Source organism: Rhododendron vialii, chromosome 8a (assembly GCF_030253575.1).
Source record: "Rhododendron vialii isolate Sample 1 chromosome 8a, ASM3025357v1".
Taxonomy (NCBI): domain Eukaryota; kingdom Viridiplantae; phylum Streptophyta; class Magnoliopsida; order Ericales; family Ericaceae; genus Rhododendron; species Rhododendron vialii.
In genome coordinates, this window is record NC_080564.1 from 2271474 (window position 1) to 2294178 (window position 22705).

General features: G+C 36.8%; 2 protein-coding genes and 1 long non-coding RNA gene across 3 annotated transcripts; 2 read left to right on the top strand and 1 right to left on the bottom strand.

Annotated features, from left to right (window-relative positions):
* Positions 1 to 3152: 3152 nt before the first annotated feature.
* LOC131298331 (uncharacterized) lies at positions 3153 to 3986 on the bottom strand. The gene is made up of 2 exons (XR_009190491.1): positions 3688 to 3986; positions 3153 to 3590 (listed from the first exon to the last, which is right to left on the bottom strand). It is a non-coding gene; the product is annotated as an uncharacterized LOC131298331 (long non-coding RNA).
* Positions 3987 to 8347: 4361 nt separating this feature from the next.
* On the top strand, positions 8348 to 13054 carry LOC131336237 (uncharacterized). Its single transcript, XM_058372019.1, has 2 exons — positions 8348 to 8513; positions 12537 to 13054. Exons 1-2 carry the CDS (start codon positions 8348 to 8350, stop codon positions 13052 to 13054), a joined length of 684 nt encoding a protein of 227 aa, XP_058228002.1.
* A 5365-nt stretch (positions 13055 to 18419) lies between these two features.
* On the top strand, positions 18420 to 20667 carry LOC131298332 (trans-cinnamate:CoA ligase, peroxisomal-like). The gene is made up of 2 exons (XM_058323722.1): positions 18420 to 18736; positions 18917 to 20667. The coding sequence occupies exons 1-2, from the start codon at positions 18539 to 18541 to the stop codon at positions 20456 to 20458; spliced, it is 1740 nt and encodes a 579-aa protein (XP_058179705.1). The 5' UTR covers positions 18420 to 18538; the 3' UTR covers positions 20459 to 20667.
* The last annotated feature ends 2038 nt before the right edge of the window (positions 20668 to 22705 follow it).

A 22705-nucleotide genomic window follows, 5' to 3' on the forward strand; every position in this document is an offset into this window, starting at 1 on the left:
GACTTTTTTAGTTTAAAAGTGGTCCTTATTCAAAATATTTAGGTAAAAATAACTTTTTTTTACTTTTTCGATTTGTCTCGACGAGATGAGACAAATCAAAAAGTAAAAAAAAATTGACGCAAAACTAAAAATTTAAAAAAAAATATAAATACGAACAAAAACAAGAAAAAGCTCAAACGGGACCTCAAAGTTGGGTGGGCCGCGACTTCTCCTACTCACCCATGCATAGCATTTATTTTCTGATTGATTAATCACGTGGCAACCCCCAAAAGCTACCATGTACAAGGAAAAAAAAAACATCCCAACCGAAAAACCAGAACAATTTACTCCGTAAATCATAGGAGAAACACAAACAGTTTCACGTGGCAACCCCCGCTTTGTCCGGACTCCAGAGAATTCAAACTCAAAAAATACTATTCCCTCCGTCTCTAAATAAGTATTCGACGCGCAAACTTAGGCTTTCAAAAAGATGCATTTGTTTCGTTAAAAAAATCAAATTTTTTTCACAAATCAATAGATAGCAATGAGTTCTATTAGATTGTGAAAAAAAATTAAATTTTTTAATGAAAAATATGCATATTTTGTAAGGCCTAGTTTTGCGCGCCGGACACTTATTTAGGGACGGAGGAAGCATTCAAAAAACGCGAACAGAACAACTTTCCCTTTCCGGCGACCACCACGTACACCTACATTTCAACGAAAGCATGAATTCCCAACTGAAAAAAAGGCATTCATTTTCATGTATGCATATGAACAAACGCAAGATAATCATTTATAAACAACCACACGCAGAATGACAGAAATTTCCTCCATCATCAAAGCCCATGATTAGCAAAAAACCAAAATCCTAATTTTTGAATTAGGGGTTTTTTTTCTTCAAGAAACTCAATTTATGTTGGAGCAACTCAGCAATCAGTTCAAGGAGAGAGAGAGAGAGACCTAAACTCAATTTATGGTGGAGCAACTCAGCAATCAGTTCAAGGAGAGAGAGAGACCTTCGTGGTGGGATTAACAACATCGAACTGCCCAGAAGCTGGTGGTGGTGGCAGTCGCCGGCGGTTGGGAGCACTGGGGTTGGGTTTTGGTGGTGGAGGTGGGAAGCGTGGAGCGTCGTCGCTGGTGGTGACTGTGGTGGTAGCCCCTCTCTCGCTATCTGTATTTCGATCATGAAAAGGGGAAGGGAAAGTTGTTCTGTTTGCTACCTGTTTTTTTTATTTATTTATACCAAAACGACGTTGTTTTGTGCTGACATCAGCGGTTGTGTGAATAGCATTTTTGTTCAGATTCAGGATCGAGATGCTTTGTGCCGAAAAATGATGTGCAGAGTGCATTTGGGTCATTGAGTTGTGTGAGCTTTCTTTATGTCTTAAAATTTTTGTATGGTCCAACAGCTGAAAATGCACTTGATGCAGGGGTAAAGTACTATTTTTCTGCACAGAGGATCTCGGGCCACTCAGGCCCGCTCCTCAAAAGAATTTCTGTTTAATTGTGAGGACAGATCCCTCATGGCCCCAACTATATACGTATTATATATACACACTCCATCCTGTAGTGTTTTTTTTTAACCGTCTCCATCCTATTAATTAGTTCATACACATTTCAGACTCTTAATTTCTAGCTTAAAAAGTAATGTGATGAGTGATATTCTTAATAAGTGAGCTTTTTGGGGAGAGAAGATGGTTGTTAAAGTATATGGCTCAATTAGGGCAGCATGCCCACAGAGGGTGATGGTTTGTCTTTTGAAATGGGAGTGGATTTTGAGCTTATTCCAGTGGATCTTGAATCTGGAGAGCATAAAAAACCCGAGTTCCTTCTTTGTCAGGTGAGAGTTAATTCTTCGGTACGTATAAGTTTTCGTGTCTCCGTGCCGAGATTAATTATTTCAGAAATAGTTTTTTAGGCTGGCTAGCTAGCTAGGATCATTTGATAATCGAAAGGATGAAACAAAGATGTCGTCCCAATGTCTCTCTTCTACTTTTACGTGCCTTCATTAGTTAAAACTAAGCGCGTATATGCTACATATGCTTCGGGACTATTCCAAAAAGGCCAAAAAAAAAAAAGGATTTTATTATTCTTTAAAGAAATTATAAGATCGAAGGAAAAGGAGCAAAGCGCATGATTACAACAAATAGAAGCATCCTATGATCCCAACTAAGTTGGCACCCAACCAACCTCGTTGGGACTACGGATAGGGTTTCCTTAATTAGGCCATAACCAAGTACTATTATTGTTCCATATTGTCTGTACTAAAGTACTGTACAAAGCTCTCATTTTCTTAGTCTCCTTACAAATTATGATTCCTCTTTTTAACTTTTTTTTCAAGTAAGGATTTTCCTGCTCGAGAGAAGAGAGAAATTCTTGTTGCATTGCATAATACCTCTCGTATACTATATTTTTCGATCTCTAGGGAAAAGTTTTTTCGTTCGAAACGAATGGCAAACTACTCTTCATAGAATTAAGCAGTTTAGAAAGGTGAGTTCATGATATATTGTTTTGCCCTAGTAGAGCCAGCTGAATTCTTGCTTCCCGTTGAGTTTAATTTACTTATAGTACTAATTTGGAAACTATTTCCTCTTGTGTAGCCCTTTGGACAAGTTCCTGCATGCCATAGAAGATGGCGATTTCAGGCTTTTTGGTAAGATCACATTCATTCTATATTTGTCTTTTTGTTGTTGCTGAATGTGGAGAAATCATGAAAAACACTATAGATTACTAAAAGATATACGCAATAGATATAGAAGAGAAAAGAAATATCTCAACTAATCCTGAGGACCTAACGATCAAACAAACTTTTAGTGGCTCCTAAATTTCCTGCAAACCCTTTATTTGCTGTGTCATGCCCATCCAGCCAAATCCTTAGGGTTATTGAAGGCAATTAGTTTTATTTTGAACAGAGTTGCAAGGGTTTACTACCATTATCATTTCAGCAATTTCTTTTCTACAGCCTAAGAGTTTGCCAGCTTGTGCTCATCTTAACGAGTCGGTAGTATAGTAATCTCAGGGTCCATGAAGTTAATAATGACCATGCAAAACCTTCAATATCCTTGGCGGTGAGAGTCGAACAATTTGGAAACATTAAAACTCTTACTTGCAGTTATGCTCCTACTCAACCAACCTTTTCGATTCATGATCTTTTTTAGTATTAGGAATGCTTTCTAACAACCAATAAACCTGCTTAAAACTCTAATCCAAAATTCGATAGAATCAAACAAGCTGATAGATAGGCAACAACATATATACCACTCATCATACGAGTGATTCACAGGATATACAACAAGAGAAGCGTCTTCTTCTTTGCATTTCCACCCTCTTCTTCATTGTTTTTTAACCCCATAGTAAATCGTTTCCAAAGTCGTACTGTAAAATTGAGCAATTTCATGAATTTGGGACCTGGACAAGATTCGGTACGTAGCAGCAGATTATTTTGGTACGAAGACGGACGTGGCGAGTTCTGAACCTTCAATCAAGGAGATCGACGGACGGACCTGATGTAATCTTCCAGCCCTTCGATTTGCTCCTTGGACGTCGGCGTTTCGTTGTTCTTGATGGATCTGTGCACGTCGTACGTCGTTGATGCCAAGAACAGAACCCTGTATCATCAATTTATTTTTGCGTATATATAGATACAAGTAGTAAGATATGGAATCCAGGATACCCTATCAGAATTCAGAGAGACAGGATAAATACCCCGAACCAAAGAGTATAATTTGCCGCGGGAATATGTATTTGCCAAATATCTTCATGCTTCTCTCTCTCTCTCTCTCTCTCTCTCTCTCTCTCTCTCTCAGTGTGTGTGTGTGGTGCCAGAAAATAGTGAGAGATTTTTTATAGCGAACGGTTTAGAATTTGAGCGGGCTCGAATTCGATTCTTGTGTCAGGAAATCTATCATTAGATAGATGAGGCCCATGGATATTTTGGGCCTTCATGTCATTAAACCGGGAAATTACTAGGGGTGAGAATGTTGCATTTTGGTGTGTGAAATGTGTACAAGAGAAGTTTAAGTGGTGTGAATTATCAATTATATATGGTGTGAATTGTTATTTAAGGGTGAATTGTGTATAACAGAGGTCTGAATTGTTTGAATATGAGCGAATTGTGTGCAACATGAGTTTAGGGAAGAGTTGAGAATTATCTATTATATAGGGTGTGAATTACCTACTATAGGGGATGTGAAATCTGCATTTTGGATTGTTAATTGTGTATTTTGGAGAGTGAGTTGTGTAGAAGATGTGTGAATTCTACATTTAAGATGTGTAAATTTTTTCATTTTTGACGATGTGAATTATTTAGAAATGGGGTGTGAATTATTGATCAAAGGTATAAATTTTTTACGTGTACACAATTTCATATTCAAAATGGATCTTATTTGAAAGATCTCATCGAATAGGTTGGACAAATATTTTTTTCCCAAAATTGGATATGCACAACAAAAGTTATTAGTGCTTAAATTTTTAGGGAGCTAGATATTGCCAAAACCCTTTTTGTTTCTGCCAAAACTCAAGGTGTACCTTTTATTGTATGGCTTAATTGTCCTCAACTACACCACCTGCTTTGCAAAATAAACGGAATGATTTCAAGGGGCATTTTCGTAAAGCAAGTGGTGTAGTAGAGGACAATTAAGTCATGCGTGCGGGACAATAAGAAATCTGAATAGCTGGGATATTTTCGATAATTTACTTAAAACAGGGCTCATTCAAGATAGACTTGATATGCTGTGGACTTGGACATATAAAATGTGACAAAATAGAGCTGGCTAGTCAGAACCCCTCATTAAACATGAATGCCCGAAATATTGCGGGCTAGAGATTTGGGCCTAATGTACCAAAATAGGCGTAGAAGAAAAGAGAGATTTGGGCCTCAAATGTCTATCTTGAAAGGGTTTCTTTGTTGTTTTGCGTAAGAGATACCACCCCACCCTCCCTCTCTTCAACTTCTCCTTAACTCTTCTACTTAACCCCTAATTACTCAACTGAACATTTATGCACTATTTACCGAAAAAAGAACTGAACACATGCATTATCCAGTTAAAACTTTGATAAACCGTAGAGAAACAAACTGCGGCTAAGTTCGGCTAAAGATTTTTTTGGGTTTTTTCTTGTTTGGTTTTAATTCAATTTTTTTTTTCGTGTTTGTTATTTTTGCGCCTATCTTTTCTGAATTATTGATTCGTCTTGTCAGAACGAATCGGAAAAGAAAAAAAAAAATAATTTTATGCAAATAATTTTTAAAAATATCCAAGATGAAGCCCAAAAAACTAGCATTTTAGATTCGAATCGTCATGACGAAGCAATAATCCTCCAAAAATTGACGCAAAATTAACAAATGCGAAAAATTGAATAAGAATCCTCAAAAAATTGACACAAAATTAACAAATACTAAAAAAATTAATAAGGACAAAATAATCTATTTGGATTCTTAGGCCAAAATAGGCCTTAGCCTAAGACTTTTGTCTCCAAAAATTTTCGTACACATTCACACTCCCTTTTTTGATTTTCACTCTCTTTTTTATTTTTTAGTGTCAAAGTGTATATATATATTTGCTAAAAGAACAAAAAAAAAAGTGTAGAAATAAAAAAGGGGTGTGAAAATCATTTTCAAAAAAAAAAATGTGAAAGGGAAATTTCGTCATATGTATAGTAATATGATATATAAGGGAACTAAAAGGGAATAGAGTTAGGGTATTCACAATGCTATAATAAAAAATTGATAATCAAAAATTGTCACATCAGCTTTTGATTATTCATTTAAGATATTGCTAAGGTTAGCAATGTATATGTTTACAATGGCATAATCAAAATTGGATAACTAAAACTTGTCACATCATCTTTTTAAACTATAAAAACCAAAAACTGTGAACAATAGAAAATAATTTTTTTTTAAAATAATTTTGAAACTAATAAAAACTATTTACTAGAAATATGGAAAATAGTTTTTGAAACTTTTTTTTGGAAAAAAACTATTTTTAAAAAACTGTTTTCTAAAAAAAATATTTTTTCATAAAATATTTTTTTTCCGAAAATATTGTTCGAAGAGAGAGAGAGAGAGAGAGAGAGAGGGAAGAGAGATAGAACATTTTTGTATAATGATTAATTGGTATATTTGATTGAGAATACGTATGGTTTATTAAATTTGGTTATTGTCAAAATGTTGTTAGTTTTGATTATTCAAAACCAAAATTTTGATTATTTCTAAGGAGGTTATTAAGTTTAATTATAGCATTGTGAGTCATATTTTATACAAACATTGATAACTTTAAAAAAAATTTATTTTTTATTATAGTATTGTGGATACTCTTTTGGGTTAACTTGGAGAGTTAAGGGGAAGTTAAACAGTAAAGATAGGAGTACAACAACTGCGTACAGATCTCTATTGCGTTCGTTTTGGGTCTCACAAAGATGATTGGAACTGCTCATTTTGTTCAAAATATTTTGTTTAGGTTCCTGTAAAAAATCATCTCAGTCCGATATCGGTAAGCGCAATTACTAATCATCCAACTTTGGTTTAAAATTTAGCCTAAATTCTGAAGCAAAGTTAGATGATTCGTAAGCGTCATTTCCGATATCGAATTGAGATAATTTTTTACGGGAATCCTAAAAAAAATATTTTGAACAAAATTAGCGGCTCCGATCATCTGTGCAGGACCCACGACTGGCACAAAAGAAATCTATACACGACTGTTGTACAGCCTTTGTTGTACTTGTAGCAGAACTCGAAGTGAAAAGAGAGGGAGAGTGGAAAACGTGGCAGGTTTTGTAGAGTGGGGCAGAGTACATTCGAAGTTACGTAAAAGAGAGCGAGAGTGGGTAACGTGGCAGGTTTTGGAGGATGGGGCAGAGAGAGTTGCATAGAGGATCTGCGTCAGAAATTGACGCACAATTATTGAATACTACTCATTTCGTCCTGTTTGTCTCCTTTTCAACTTTTTTAGAACTTTTGACTTTTAAAAAAATTATCTATAATTTTAAATTCATAATATTTTTAATGTGCAATATAAATTTTATTTGGTAGATCTCAATTAATTTTATTATACAAAATCTTTAAAATCATAAAAAATATTATAAAATGTAAGATATTATAAGTATATTTTTAAAAGATACGAATTTCGACAATTGAATAAACAAATTAAAACGAAATAAGTATATACTTCCTGGACATATTTATTGTCTTGTCGTTCCACCGAATATGTGGTCCAAATCCATCAAAAACAACATGGTCATATGTTCATTGCATGGAGGATACTTCACTTTCATTTGGAAAGGATCAGGTTTGGTCATGAGTTGAGTAGTACCGGAACTTCAAATAAATAATGATGGGTGTCTTTTAGTGTTGAAAAATACTACGTAGTATCAACAAATTATAATGATCAAGAGTACCGTACTCAATGGTGTCTGGTGGTGTGACCACAAAACCATTGGCTGAGAGTTTTTCCTTGGAATATAAATCCCATTCGTAAAGTGTTTCTGAAATTAATAATTGAGAATGCATGGGAGCTGGAATGTGGATAATACAGCTCGATCGTATACTACAGTAGATGATATGATCGATAGAATTACTACTCCATTATCCTCGGTGCTAATATTCCCATGTTTTCCACAGCTTCTGGAAATTCTTATAACTATTGTGTGGTTGATTTTGCTGAATAATAAACTGCCTACGAATTTCCTCGGAGTTCGTAGAGGAATTACGGATTGCAATCAGTGTCTCCGACAAGGGAGAATGGATATTGGGATACTATGGCAAGACTCTATGCGAGACGAGCTTGGAAATTTGGAGAATCTACAGAGGATTGATTATAATACTAGAGAAAAGCATGTCTGGAGGAATCACCATTGAATTTGATGCCCTCATTACCGTGAAGCTGATTGATGAGGGTTATTCGGTTAACCACCCTCAGAGGGTCACGATCGATGACGCACATGCTATCCTAAGCCGGACAGAATCAACGCTAACACACATATACTGGGAGGCAAACCAATGTGCTGACCATTTGGCAAGGCTAGAAACTGAGCAGAATGAAGACTTAGTGGTTTCGATGGACAAACTACGTACCCCTCGGGAATTCTGGCTTTGTGATCGCAATTAATTGAAGGCAGCTCCTTGATTAGTTAGGGCTAGACATCTACGTCGGTGGTAATTTAACTATGCTCACACATTTGATGCATAACATTTCCATCGATTAGTTTTATAATATTCTGAAGTACCAAAAAAAAATGATCACCATTATTCTGAACGGGAATTCAGTATTCGAATAATGGTTGTGGGTCTGGAATGAGCCCGCAAAATTGGAGGATGGAGGACGAGGAACCGGTAGAATGCATAATTTTTTTTAAGACATAATTTTAAGACATGTTCTTTTTGCATGATGGAAATCTGATCCCAATATTTTATGGTTGTTCCACGAAAGACCCCGATGGTGAGATTGGCGTGGAATGGAGACTCAACCCCACGTTATTCAAGAAGGGCACCATGAACTTTTCTCTACCATTCATTTCTAACTCTCCTACAACCACACGTACTTATTACGCACACAGATACTCCACAAATTCCTTTCACACGAGAAGTGGAGCCCACACACGCTGTACCACGCACACTTACACACACAAATACACAAACTCCTCAATTGTCTGTGGGGCTCCATTTCTCAAGTGAGAAGAGTTTGTGTATTTGTGCGTGATTATAAATCAATACTTAATTGCATTCCCTTTGCCTTACCAAACTTTTATTCATACCTTCGGATTGAAAAAGGACATCGATCTTTGGTGGTTGGAACTTGGAACACAGATTAATTTCTGTCACAAACAACATTAATTTCTGACAGAAACAACATCTCAAACGTCATAAGAAAACACATAGGAGGAGTATGTGGTACTAACATATATTGTTGCGTAGCGCTCCTTAGAAATTGGAACTATTTTTACTTTTCTTGGGTGGAAGGCATCATAGTACTATTAGTACAGCAGATGATAAAGATGAGGACCGAAAGGTTTAGTGCAACTTTTATAGTTCTTTTGGACTAGCAAGGCCTATTTTCCTCTGTCTTTAGGTCAAAGTCACCCAATTTATTTTTGACCGCCACCATAATTTCTATGACCAATTATATTGTCCTTGATTATTATATGATATAATCAATGTATGATTAACATGATTTTTAAGTTCAAATGCAGTGTTCAGCGATTTATATATACTATAGTAAACAGAACAATTCAAATCACGACGATGAAATTTTGATTATGCTCTTTTACGTCAGCGCATTACGAGGATCCCCTCTCCTTTTTAAAAGGATGTTATGTTAAATTAGCTTACCGCACATGGAACAAAATAGGAGAACTGAGGTAGTATGTTTTACAGTAATTTGGAATTTAGGGTCCCAAGTGTACGACTTTTAAAAAGTGGGTACTTAGGTCACAATCAATGAAGAAACCCAACTACTTTTGTTGCTAACTTTAGTAAAATCCACATAATTCCTATCTAACAATTGGTACTTTTTTTTTACTTTTTTGTTTCATTTTTTCTTAGTAATTTTTAGGATAAATAATCATTCATCACGACGATGATTTTTAAGTTCAAATGTAGTGTTCAGCGATTTATATATACTATAGTAAACAGAACAATTCAGATCACGACGATGAAATTTTGATTATGCTCCTTTACGTCAGCGCATTACGAGGATCCCCTCTCCTTTTTAAAAGAATGCTATGTTAAATTAGCTTACCGCACATGGAACAAAATACGAGAACTGAGGTTGTATGTTTTACAGTAATTTGGAATTTAGGATCCCAAGGGCCCGTTTGGACGCGGGAAAAAAATTGGGGGTATTAGTTAATAAGGGGGATAAGATAGTAGGGGGTATTAGTTAATAAGGGATGACCCACATTGATGTGATGTTTATAGATGTGGGATTAAATAGTAGGTTGTTTGGATGCGGTATTAGAGAATATGGATTAAATAATATTTCGTTTGGATGGAGGATTAATAGGGGGTATAAGGAGGGTGGATGATATAAAAAAACTATCAAATGACCCTTTTGCCCTTGTGCAGTCCCTAAATTATTATGTATTACGTATTATATGTAAGCAAATTTAATTATTCTTTCACAATTTAAGCCGTAATATTTATTTCTACTAACAAATTAACTAATTTACTATTATTATTAAACAATTTTTTTGGTATAAAATTTGATTTTTGTAAAAAAAAAAATTAAGTGCTCCAAATTTCAATTCGTTTGAACCGGTGGAAAGATTTTAGTTTTATGATCAATTTATCCTAAATGATTATGATTAAATTTTGACTCTAGAGTTCTCATTGATTAGTCTTAAGAAAGTCGTAGAATCAAATATCTCTTAGGGCTAATCAACGAGAGCCATAGAGTCAAAATTTAATTATGATCATTTAAGATAAAATGATCAAAAAATTAAAATCTTTCCACCGATTCAAACGGATTGCAATTTGGAACACTTAATTTTTACACCGTTGATGTATTATAAAAAATATGGTTAAAAATTAAGTGCTCTAATTTTCAATCTGTTTGAACCGGTGCGAAGATCTTATTTTTTTGATCATTTTATCTTAAATGGTCATAATGGATTTTTAGCTCTAAGGCCTTTCAATGAGCATCCGAAGAGAGTCCTGAAACTAAATAAGAAGTTTTCGGATAAATTTGAATGGAAAATATGATTTTAGGTAGAATGGAGAGTAGAAGTTGGTTGAATGACGGATGGAGAAAGGGGATAACGAGGGGTATTTTTGTCCACAAAATACCCCTCCAAACTCGGATTATTTTTGGGGAGCTCAAAGGGAGCCCAAAATTAATACCCGGGAATTCCTAAAACTGGGGAAAACTAAAAGGGGGTAAAAAATAATTGGCGGGGGGGGGGGGGGGGGGGGGGGGGATTGCCAAACGGGGGGAAAAAGGGTGGACCCCTCTCTTATACCCCTCTTATTTTTTCCCTCCCTTTTTTACTCCATCCAAACAGGCCCCAAGTGTACAACTTTTAAAAAGTGGGTACTTAGGTCACAATCAATGAAGAAACCCAACTACTTTTGTTGCTAACTTTAGTAAAATCCACATAATTCCTATCCAACAATTGGTATTTTTTTTTACTTTTTTGTTTCATTTTTTCGTAGTAATTTTTAGGATAAATAATCATTCATCACGACAAGAGAAACCAAAAAGGTATAAAAATGTAAACCGAATGTGAAAAAAGTTCATATTAGACGACATTTTAGACAAAAAGACAAATGTTTATTTATATTTGTCTTCGGTGAACCTTTTTTTTTTTTGTCATAATTTTTTACTTTTTAGATTTCTTTCGATGAGACGAATGATATAATCCAAGAAATACAACACCAATCTAAGAAAAATTCAGGAAAAAAATGAACAAAAATCGCAAAATCAAAAGACAAAAAAAAGTTAGTAGAATTTGTTCTGGTTAAAGACAAATTGCTTCCAAGTCCAAACGTAAAACTATTTGGATTTGTAGAGAGGTTTTTAGTTTGTTTGTTTGTTTGTTTGTTTTTTTTCGTGAAATTGGATTCTTAGAGGGTTTAAATTAGTAGTAATTGATTTTAACTCTATGTAACTGCCACATAGAAACATCAAGAAAATCTTTTTGGACAAACAAAATCTTTTACTTTTTTGATTTAAAATTAAAGAAAATTGTCTCTAGTATATCTCAATTGAATGGTTCAGAGGATTACTGAAGTACTCTGTAGGGACTACATATGTGTCAGTTCAATTTGGATCACATAATTTATCTTATTTTTGACTGTAGAAACTTGGTCAATTCTAAGGGTTTAATTAATCACCATAGTTTTCGTTGGTGGGATCAGCTAAAAACTAGTCACCGTTGAGATTAAAGAATTGAAACACTCTTGGTATTTTTGGTTGGTGAGTGGGAATGGCAATTTGGAGAAACTTTCGAGCATGTAGTTAATTCACTTGACGACAAGGCAAGAGCACATTTTTAATTAACCTAGTTACCTACCAAGGGCGGTTGCACTACTTGTGAGTAGGTCTATCATATAGCTTAATGAGACAAAAAAAACAAAAAAAAAATTAGGCCCGATAAATTTTCAACCAAAATAAATTGTCTTTAAAATTTAGTGGTTCATATGCGAAAATTTTTGAAAATACTTTTGTCACTATTGACCTAAAAGCCGGCACCCGACCTGTCTTAACTACTATCTTTAGGTAGTGATAGGATTAAGGTTTTATACAAGGAATCGTAAAAATATATATAGTGTCAATGTTAATTCCATATTTGATCCTCAGTGACCATGAAATTAAGCAGTTTGTGTTTGAGATTTATGTGAGCTAGCTCACCCTTCATCCACCGGTGGTGCCCCAAGATCATTGAATAATTAATCCTCTACCGACTACCGTTCAAAAAAAGAAACAATAATGACTCATCCCCACTTGGTGATCTTCTTTTGCTAAGAGTTTTTAAAAAATAAGTACTACTTATTTGTAATATTCAAATTTAAAAATAATGTATTTACGAAACAAGATTTCATGAGATAAACTGGTGCTATCTAGTCGCCCTTTTTGACACACACTGGACTAACCCATCTGCAGGAAATGTCAAACTGAATACGGATGGATGCTGGTATGAATCGAATGGAACAGGAGGGTTTGGAGGATTATTTAGAAATCATATGGGAGATTGGATCATGGGATACTATGGCAAGCGAAGCTTTCATTCAAGCTTGGAGGCAGAGCTATGGAGTATATACAAGGGGCTGGAAGTCATACTAGAAAGGAAGCTGGAAAATGTGAAGATTGAATCTGACTCTCTCGTAGCGGTGAACCTCACCATGGAAGGAAACCCAGGCAACCACCCCCAGAGTGTGCTGATCAATGAAATCCATGCCCTTCTGACTCAGACTAACACTACGATTGGGCATATCTATCGTTCGGCCAATCAATGCGCCGACCACCTTGCCAGGATGGGTGCGGAACGCACCGAAGAGCTCGTGTTTGTCATGGACATGCCCATCGCGATAAGGGAATTTGTAATTAGAGATAGCCTGAATATCAGGCAAGTGCTTGACTAGGTTGCGAGTTCTTGTGCTCTAGTTTTTAAAACTCTGGTTGTACTCCTATGTGGTACTCTCTTTAAGTTTTATTGAATTTTCCGCTTGACCGAAAAAAAAAAAAAGTAAAGGAAACATGTGAGTCCCCATGTTCCCAATCCCAATCCTCCCTTTATAGTCCATGTAATCAAACAAGAGTTTGGATACAATAATATTCCCCAAGTACAAAACAAAAATAGTAAAAAAAGAGTTTCGATACAATGGTTTGCCCCTTGATTATATCCTACTGAATACAATAAATGAAATTAATTGGGTTTCCAATAACTAAAGTTCGTGTAATCTTCATACTGCTCATTAGGTGGGTAGTGTACCATAGGGCTCCTTATGCGTGGAGTTAAGTAATTCATGTGTTATGACGGAGCCCGACTACTATACTCAATATCTAACCGAAGTCCATCTCAGCACTACCAAACATGACTGTTAGTGTTGAGAACATGCGTGAAGGATTGAGTCCCACATCGGATTAATAAAAAAAAAAAAAAAGTTAGACCTTAATATATATATATATATATATATATATATATATATATATATATATATATATATATATATATATATATAATCATATGGCTCACCACTTGCAAGACTTATTATTTTAAGTGGATATGAGTCGTTCAATGCATATTGGGTCCATGTAATGCAGTGTCAACTCTGTACTCATGAATTTTTATGAAGATGAAGAAGAAATCAAGAACAAGGTTCTGGATGTAAAAAGTTGTTAATCACCATTAGGACAACAAATTAACTGAAACATGCACAGATTGCTAGGAGTATAAAATTAAGATGGCAAAAAACAAAATAAAAACCATCACAACTACTGCATGTACGTACATGTGAAACCTGTCAATGGTGCCTTTTGTGATCTCTGCAAACTAGTACTGTACTAATATTTAATTTATAATAAAAACCCATATGGAAAATAAGGAAACAGTAGACTTTTAAAAATCCCATGGCAATTGTAGAAGGTAACGGGCTCAACTTCTAAGAACACCAATGGCTCTCTCTTGTGGAAGATTATAGTTCAAGCTCCGTTGTGGCCTTGTGGACGGTTTGTGGGTTCAGTGCTTTGGATAGCTTTTGAATTTTCTGCGAACTAACTTACTAATTTCTCCATAAACCCTGCTGATATTTATAATATTGACAAAAAATAATATTAAAAAAACTTCTAAGATCTGTTAAATCGTAAACCAACCAAATATAGTACTATTTTGTAGTAGTATAAATTAAACAGAAATGATTCGTGCACAGACTGCTGTGCACAAATTAGGAAGTGATTTTGGGTGTTTTGTTAACGCCTCAAACGATATCGAACGAAGCTCATTTTTTACAGAGACCTTAAACGATATATTTTGAACAAAATGAGCGGCTCCGATCATCTTTGTGCGACCCGAGGCGGGAGAAAAAAGCTGCTGTGCACAGCAGTCTGTGCACGTAGCACAGCTCTAAATTAAATATGTAAACTAATGAAAAGACACACAACTAGAAAAAGGTGTGGTGTCTCTTGAGAAAACTCCTTTCATTTGATTTTTGAATTAGTCCAGTCCAGTCAAAATGACTAGTGAAAATCCCAACCCTTATTCATACTATCGAGAATTTTCAAACAAGAGAATTTTCTTATTTTGTACTTGTACGTATCAAGCAAAAAACTAGTTAATCAAGCGCACCCAAACTGCAATTTACTCCTTGGACCTATTTTTTTTAGTAATAGTAGTAATTAGCATTAGAAAACAATTGAACCTCAACAACTTTTTTTTGGCGTGCGCGTTCCTCTGCGGGCCAGCTATCGACCACGAATTTTGAGGGATCACCAAACTTACGGTCTACTAGCAGATGGCCCGAGGAAAGTTAGAACAAAGCTGATCCATATAAACTGAACCCATATGACCATCCAATAACAAATGGTCAAGGTTTTGATGCTCAATGTTACTTTTTCTTTCTTTACCAGGAAGAAACATAGTTGTAGAAAAGAGATAAGTTGCATGCATTAATTTTCTTTTGTTCTCTAATTGTTGAAGAAGAAACTCAATGGAAAATAATAATACTCCCTCCGTTCCAAAATGAGTGGCCTTTTTGGGATTCCGTGCCATTTTAAAATGCTTTTATCATTCGATTTATGAAGTTTTATATGATTTTGAAAACTTTGTTTAATTGAACTAATTAAAATCTATCAAACAAGATACATATTGCATATTTTTTAACACTCATGTTAAAAGATATAAACAATTGAAAATGACACGCTTTTTCAAAAAGACCACTCATTTTGGAACAGAAAGAGTAAAAAAAAATAAAGAGAAGAGAACAAAATACTCCAGTTAAGTGATGATGATGCCATTTTCTTCGAGCAAGGTTCTGGGAAGTTTTCCCCTCAACAATAGTCATGTATCACGATTTCCTCAACATTTCCCCAAGACTTGTGTGTTGTAGTACTAGTAGACTAAAAAAATTCAAAAGTCTGTTAAGCAAAAATGTTGAAGAAATCCACGTCAAGGTACGTGTACGTGAGTGTTGGCCACAAACAAAGTATATACGTACGAGAACGACCATTATTATATATAAGGACTGTGTGAATGAATGAATTAATGAGGCCGGTGTACTCCTCTCTTCATCGTTCACTCTATCCTTTTCTTGACCACAAATTTTGAGGAGAGACGTACAGAGAGAAGAATCCCACTTGTTAAAAATGTTTTTTATGCGGCAGAATGTGGTTTTTACTCTGTGGCGTGGTCGGTGTATTTATTATTGGAGTAAGCACCTTTTATATAATACAGTACCAAACAGAAAGACGATGAAAAAGGCAATAAAATCTCTGCGGGTCAAGCCGCCACGCCATGAGTTGGGATTCTACTGTTTTTACTAGTACTTGATTCCAGCAAGACTAGAGTTTTGGATCAATGAAAGTTAATTGGGACTTGGATTTCGGATACGGATAGAGATACGGATGAGACATATTCTGTAACGGGTCAATTTACCCGAACTCTTAATTTTTTTGTAGGAACCATTCTATATATACAGTTCACTTCCTGTAAAGACCATATTAACTTAATAAAATGCGAACCTTCCTTTTCCGATCGAATTTTCGATGATCCGAGCCGCTCAATGCGTTCAGAATGTGATTTTAAGGGTACTTGCGAGAGATCAAAAAAAAAAAAAAGACCGGGAAGGGCTTCATCCGAGCAGTTTTTGTTTGTTTTTTATCGAACGGTTCAAACAAAAAAATGCTCGGATAAAGCTCTTTCTGGTAATTTGTTTTGCATATTTCTTGAAGGTACCTTTAAAATCATGTTCTGTACACATTAAACGGTTCGGATCATCGAAATTCGATCGAAAAATAGGAGAAATAAGAAGGTTTTTATTTTAACTAAAATAAGAACCTCCTCATTTGAAAATGACTATCGATGTCCGAATCTATACGCAAACATATACTGGCGCATACAGACTGCAGTTTTTACAACTGTATGTATGAGCTATGAATTGTGAATCGAGATCCTTTAAAGTTGCTTGCTTTTGTGGTTTAAAGCTTGTGTTAGAAAAAACAACCCCTTAAAGTGAAAAAAAATGATAGACAGATAACTTGAATAGTTTTAAATCCCTTTCAAAAAAAAATAGTTTTAAATCATTGATTTTTTTATTTATTTTTACTTCTGCATCATCATAACTGTAATTCGAGATGCACGATTGAAAAACAATAAAATAAAGTTCAAAATTAATCATTCTAATATAATTGAGACAATGGATATTTCATATTTGAAAATTATTTATTCCAACTTCCAAGAAAAATATTTGAGTTGAAATATTTGTTCATAGTGTGTATTAGTTTTCAATTTACCTTTACATGATACGTCTAGGCACGACATGACATGGCTTGTGGTGTGCCCATTAGCTAGACAACCTACTTTTTCTTTTTCTAGACAACCTTGGCACGACAAAAAACACCATAGGCACGAAAATAACACGACATGACCAGGGACCGATTCACGCGGGGGCACATGCCCCACTCGAATGCGTGCCCCCGCTCGAAATTAAAATATTTTTTCAAAATATTTATGTATAAATTAGCATAATTATGAAAATGTACTAATATATAAACATACACACTGTCTATATCCCGAAAATACACATATAAAATTAGTTTTATGAAAATATTTATGCATAAATTAGCATAATTATGAAAGTGTACTAATATATAAACATACACACTGTATATATCCTAAAAATACACATATAAAATTAGTTTTATGCATGAATTTCATCAGATGATGCATTTATACTTGTTATGTTACGAATTGTTTGTCTATTATGAGCTATTCTTTCTTGATTCTCTTTATTTTTAACCGTCTGAGAGAAATATTTTGAAATAAAGGCATTAACAAAACTAGCTCGACCATTCTAAAATTTGTTGATGTTCATTTAAATCATACTTCAAAAATTTTGTGCTCATTTTCACCTAATTTATCTTAAAGTACGCGTTATAAACTTTTGTAATTAGTAATGTATGTTTTAATTTTGTACGATCTTACTATGGTTGACTAAAAAAAATAAACTTTAGCCATTGTAATTAACAAGTGCCCCCCACTAGGGTATATTCCTGGATCATTCCCTGGACACGACTCATTACCTCTGCGTCGGTCTTTCTATATTTTCCTATGGTTGAAAATTCTATTAGGGCAACGGGGAGGTTCCAAGCAGAGTCCCAACTACTTTCTTTTCAACTTCTACACCATTTCCTGTTTGAACGTGGTGTCGCTTCCACTTTGTAACTACTCATATTTTGTTTGCAACTTCCGAATAAAAAGAATAAGGGGTGAAGTCTCTCGGTTCAAAAAGAAAAAAGAATTAAGGGTGAAGTCTCTCAAGTCAAGCAGCCCGTGGCATAATGGGGGAATGGGAAGTGGGAACCCATTTATCTACTCTTTTTTTCGATAGTTAGGATGCCGGGACCAACTTACGCAAACTTCAACTAATCACCTTTTCGATCCGGTCAAATGGCAGGCCATACCGTGACTACAGAATTAATAAGAAGTTAGTACTTTATTACAGTAGGACTCCTAGAATCAAATTATGATCAATTGAATGAGAAGCAAATTCACTAACCAACCGGACTTAATATAATGCTTCTGGCTTATGGAACCCATGTACCACTGTTTTCTTTGTACTCATAAATGGTCTTTGTTAAAACACTATCAATTTGTCTTGTAACTATCATAGCAGTTTCCCCCTCAATTTCCACACAATGCAGATCTCCCCCCTCAGGAATAACGTGGCACTGGCCCCACACTGCTGCCTTCCTATAAATTCCCACCATAATTTTCTGTGTATATATATCTCCCTCCCTCTCCATCTCACTCACAAAACTATTTTCCCATCTCTCTCTCTCTCTCGCAAATCTTCTTTGCAACTCTTGAGAACCAAATAGGCAAACAAAAAAAGGACCAAAGACATTCTGTAATGGATAGGCTACCAAAATGTGAAGCAAACTATGTGCCTCTCACTCCTCTCACTTTCTTGAAACGAGCCGCTATGGTTTACGCCAAGCGGACCTCGGTCATATACGGCCGAACGCGTTTCACATGGCGGCTAACCTACGACCGTTGCCTCCGCCTCGCTTCCTCCCTCCGGGCCCTCAACATCGTCAAGAACGATGTCGTAAGTTTCTTTCTAACATATCCAAATCGAATTTTGCCCGTCGATATAAGTTCTTGAGTACTTTTTCCTTTAACCTCTGGTTAATAAAAATTTCTTTGTCGTTCAAAAAAAAATAAAAATCCAACATGTCATTCCTCTTGGACAAAATTCCTGATGGTAAGTGATTTTTTTATTGTATAGGTATCAGTGTTGGCGCCAAATGTTCCAGCAATGTATGAGATGCATTTTGCAGTGCCCATGGCTGGGGCAATCCTGAACACCATCAACACCAGGCTGGATGCCAAGACCGTTGCCAACATTCTCAAGCACTCTGAAGCCAAGATCTTCTTCGTGGACTACGAGTATGTGCCACTGGCAAGAGACGCCCTCCGGCTGATTGCCGAGTCTTCCATGCCCCTTGTTGTCGTCATCGACGATGTAGACTCGCCCACCAAGGTCCGCCTCGGCGAGCTGGAATACGAGCAGCTGGTATCTAGCGGTGATCCGAGGTTTGTCCCGAACGAAGTTCAAGACGAGTGGGACCCTATCGCCTTGAACTACACTTCCGGGACTACTTCGGCTCCCAAGGGGGTTGTGTACAGCCATAGAGGTGCTTACCTGAGCACTCTGAGCCTGATTCTCGGTTGGGAAATGGGGAGCGCACCTGTTTACCTATGGTCGCTCCCCATGTTCCACTGCAACGGTTGGACCTTCACGTGGGGAGTGGCAGCACGAGGCGGGACCAACGTGTGCATGCGCAACACGACGGCCCAAGAGATGTACGCGAGCATAGCACTGCACAAGGTTACGCACATGTGTTGCGCACCAATAGTCTTCAACATCCTTCTGGAGGCCAAGCCTAACGAGCGTGTGGCAATCGCCACCCCCGTGGAAGTGCTCACCGGTGGGGCGCCGCCACCAGCTGCTCTCCTCGAGAAGATCGAGAAGCTAGGATTCCACGTCGTTCACGCCTATGGCCTAACCGAGGCCACTGGACCTGCCCTGGTCTGCGAGTGGCAGGCCCAGTGGAACCAGCTACCGCGCCAAGAACAGGCGAAAATCAAGGCGCGGCAGGGGATAAGCATACTGACGCTATCCGATGTTGACGTGAAGGATTTGGATACGATGCAGAGCGTGCCGCGCGATGGCAAAACGATGGGAGAAATCGTCCTTCGGGGTAGCAGCATCATGAAAGGGTACTTCAAGGACGAACAAGCAACCTCGAAAGCCTTCCACAAGGGGTGGTTCGTTACTGGCGACGTCGGTGTCATTCACCCCGATGGGTACCTGGAAATAAAAGACAGGTCCAAGGACGTGATCATATCGGGCGGCGAGAACATCAGCAGCGTTGAGTTGGAGGCGGTACTATACCACCACCCGAGCGTGCTCGAAGCGGCAGTGGTGGCTATGCCGCATCCTCGTTGGGGGGAGAGCCCTTGTGCTTTCGTGGCGCTAAAGAAGGACTCCTCCGGCGTAACGAAGGACGATATCCTCGCGCATTTCCAGAAAAACGTCGCCCGGTTTATGATGCCAAAGAAAGTGCATTTCATGGAAGCGCTGCCCAAGAATGCAAATGGCAAGATTCAGAAATTCGAACTAAGGGTTTTGGCAAAGACACTAGTGGTTACAGAGAGCAATGAGTTGCCCAAAAGGAAATCCTCCACTCAAGTAAACAGGGGATCTCAACCAACCCATTACAGGGATCAACCTCATGAACAGATTCTAGCGATGTCCCGCCTTTGAAAGCCCATATTTACTGCAAGATTTAAAGCAATATTTGGAATAAGTGAGTGTACAGAGCTTGTTCTATATGTTTACGTGGTATTAGATTGTAGCATAAGGGGGAGGCTTATTGTCCTTTTTCTCCAGGGAAGTTTGGTTGTAACTTGTAAGATATTAACATATACTAGCAGTGTTTTTTTCAAGACTTTATTGAAGTTCGAATTAAGCTAGTTGGTTGATTAAGCAGGACAAAAATTGGGGAAACGACGGTTACGATTGACCTAAAGTTCACTTGCCGGGCAATGCTACGACGACCACGTTTAAGTAGATGCCGCTTTACGTGACTTTGACACATTCATTGAACAGCGCTGTAATGAAAAAAGTCCACCAATTCAATGGCAGGACATGAGATTGTCTTGCATCCATTCATTCAGAAATTAACAGCTATGGCACTAGTTTTTTTTTTTTTTTTTTTAACTGGAGTTATGGCACTAGTTGATTACCATGTCCTAATCAAATAATCGAGATAAAATTTGTGGGGAAAAATTGTACTCCTTAGAGACATTAGGTCCTGTTGGTGGTCTGATAAATATTGTGCCAATGCATCAAACCACAAGAACACACCAAGATTTTTATGTGGTACGGATAAATTGGGTTTTAGCCAAATTTGCCTATTCCACAAAAGCATCATCCATTAGAATTAATAAATCTAAGTCGGTGGCAGAGCCAGAATTTAAAGTTTGGAGTGACACTATTCAAGAGGAGTCTACTTTTGTTGTTGCGTGTTGTTCGTAAAAGTGTGAAGAATAATGTTATGTGCATATGTATTTACTTATTAATTAAATTATGTCTTGAGCTTTTCCTTCGTTAAAAAGAATAATAGTTTGGCCAAAGTCTATTGTGGTCTTATATGATGCTAATAATAGTCATTGAAGCATCATATATACATTATATGTGATGCAAATCGTTCATTTTTTAGAAAGATATCCTTACATTGACTGTATAAGATAATATGAACTTATCATAGGTGTCTAACGGAATTACCTTAGTGTGATTCCGTACAGATATCCACTTACATATTTTTTCAAAATAATCACAATGGATATTACAATATTTTTCCAAAATACAGTAATGAATATTTTCCACCAATGCAGTACTGTCTCCTCGAAAGTACAACAGCTTGTCTGACTATTAAGTTCTATTGACTCGAAGCACTCTATACAATTAAGTTTGACTTCAAATCTCCACCACAAAAACACCCCAACACTTTGCTGGGCAATCTCTACAAAATCTATTGAAAATAAGACAAATATGGAGCAATAGGGGAAGCCTTGACAGAAATCCTTGGGCTCTCAAAGCCTCTTGCTCTCAATATTCAAATATTCCACAAAAGATTTGTAAGAGGTATAACTAACTATAAGTTCTTATTTACTACTCCCTCCGTTTCAAATTGAGAGTCCCTTATTCTATTTTGGGATGTTCCAAAATGATTGTCCCTTTCCAAAAATAGAAGTGGAAATTTGATAAAATTCCAAAAGTGTCCCTCTTATTTGAATACAAATGGTGCAAAATAAGTAAAATATAGGGGTAATGATGGAAAGTAGCTGTAATGATTACATGTCCCCTAAAAAAGTTGAAATTCCAAAGAGGGACTCTCATTTAGGAACGGAGGGAATAGTTGTTATGGAATCTTTGTTTAATTACTGCTTTTGTTGGACAATTTTTTTTGTGATTTCCTTATATAGATATCAATACTGGCACCAAATGCTCCAGCAATGTATGAGATGAATTTTTCAGTACCCATTGGCTGGGGCAGTCCTGAACACCAGACTAGATGCTAAGAAAATTGCCTACATTCTCGAGCACTCTGAAGCTAAGGTCTTATGCGTCGACTACAGTATGCGTGGCTGTCTGTGACAGCTGACTTGCAAGGTCACCCGGCGGTCAATTTTACTATGTCCGTTGACAATCGCCCACCGGGGTCTGCTTTGGAGAGTTGGAATACGAGCAGTTGGTCAAATGTGGCAATCCATCTTTTATCCCGGACGAGATCGATAATGGGTGGGAGACCCAATGACCCTGAATTACACATCCGGGACAACGTTAGCTCAGAAGGGAGATGTCTACAGTTGTAGAGGTGCCTACCTGAGCACTGTATGCCTGATTTAAGGTTGGGAAATAGGAAAGCGGACCTTAACTTATGGTCGCTCCCAATGTTCCACTGCAACTGGTGGCCCTGTACCGGTGAGGGGCAACACACGATGGGAC

What these genes read in the sequence shown, in the direction of transcription:
- LOC131336237 (XM_058372019.1), top strand. Translation starts at nt 8,348, where the DNA reads ATGTTCTTTTTGCATGATGGAAATCTGATCCCAATATTTTATGGTTGT. An exon ending in TAACTCTCCTACAACCACAC is followed by an intron (nt 8,514 to 12,536) that starts GTACTTATTACG and finishes GGTGCTATCTAG; the next exon opens with TCGCCCTTTTTGACACACAC.
- LOC131298332 (XM_058323722.1), top strand. Translation starts at nt 18,539, where the DNA reads ATGGATAGGCTACCAAAATGTGAAGCAAACTATGTGCCTCTCACTCCT. An exon ending in ACATCGTCAAGAACGATGTC is followed by an intron (nt 18,737 to 18,916) that starts GTAAGTTTCTTT and finishes TTTATTGTATAG; the next exon opens with GTATCAGTGTTGGCGCCAAA.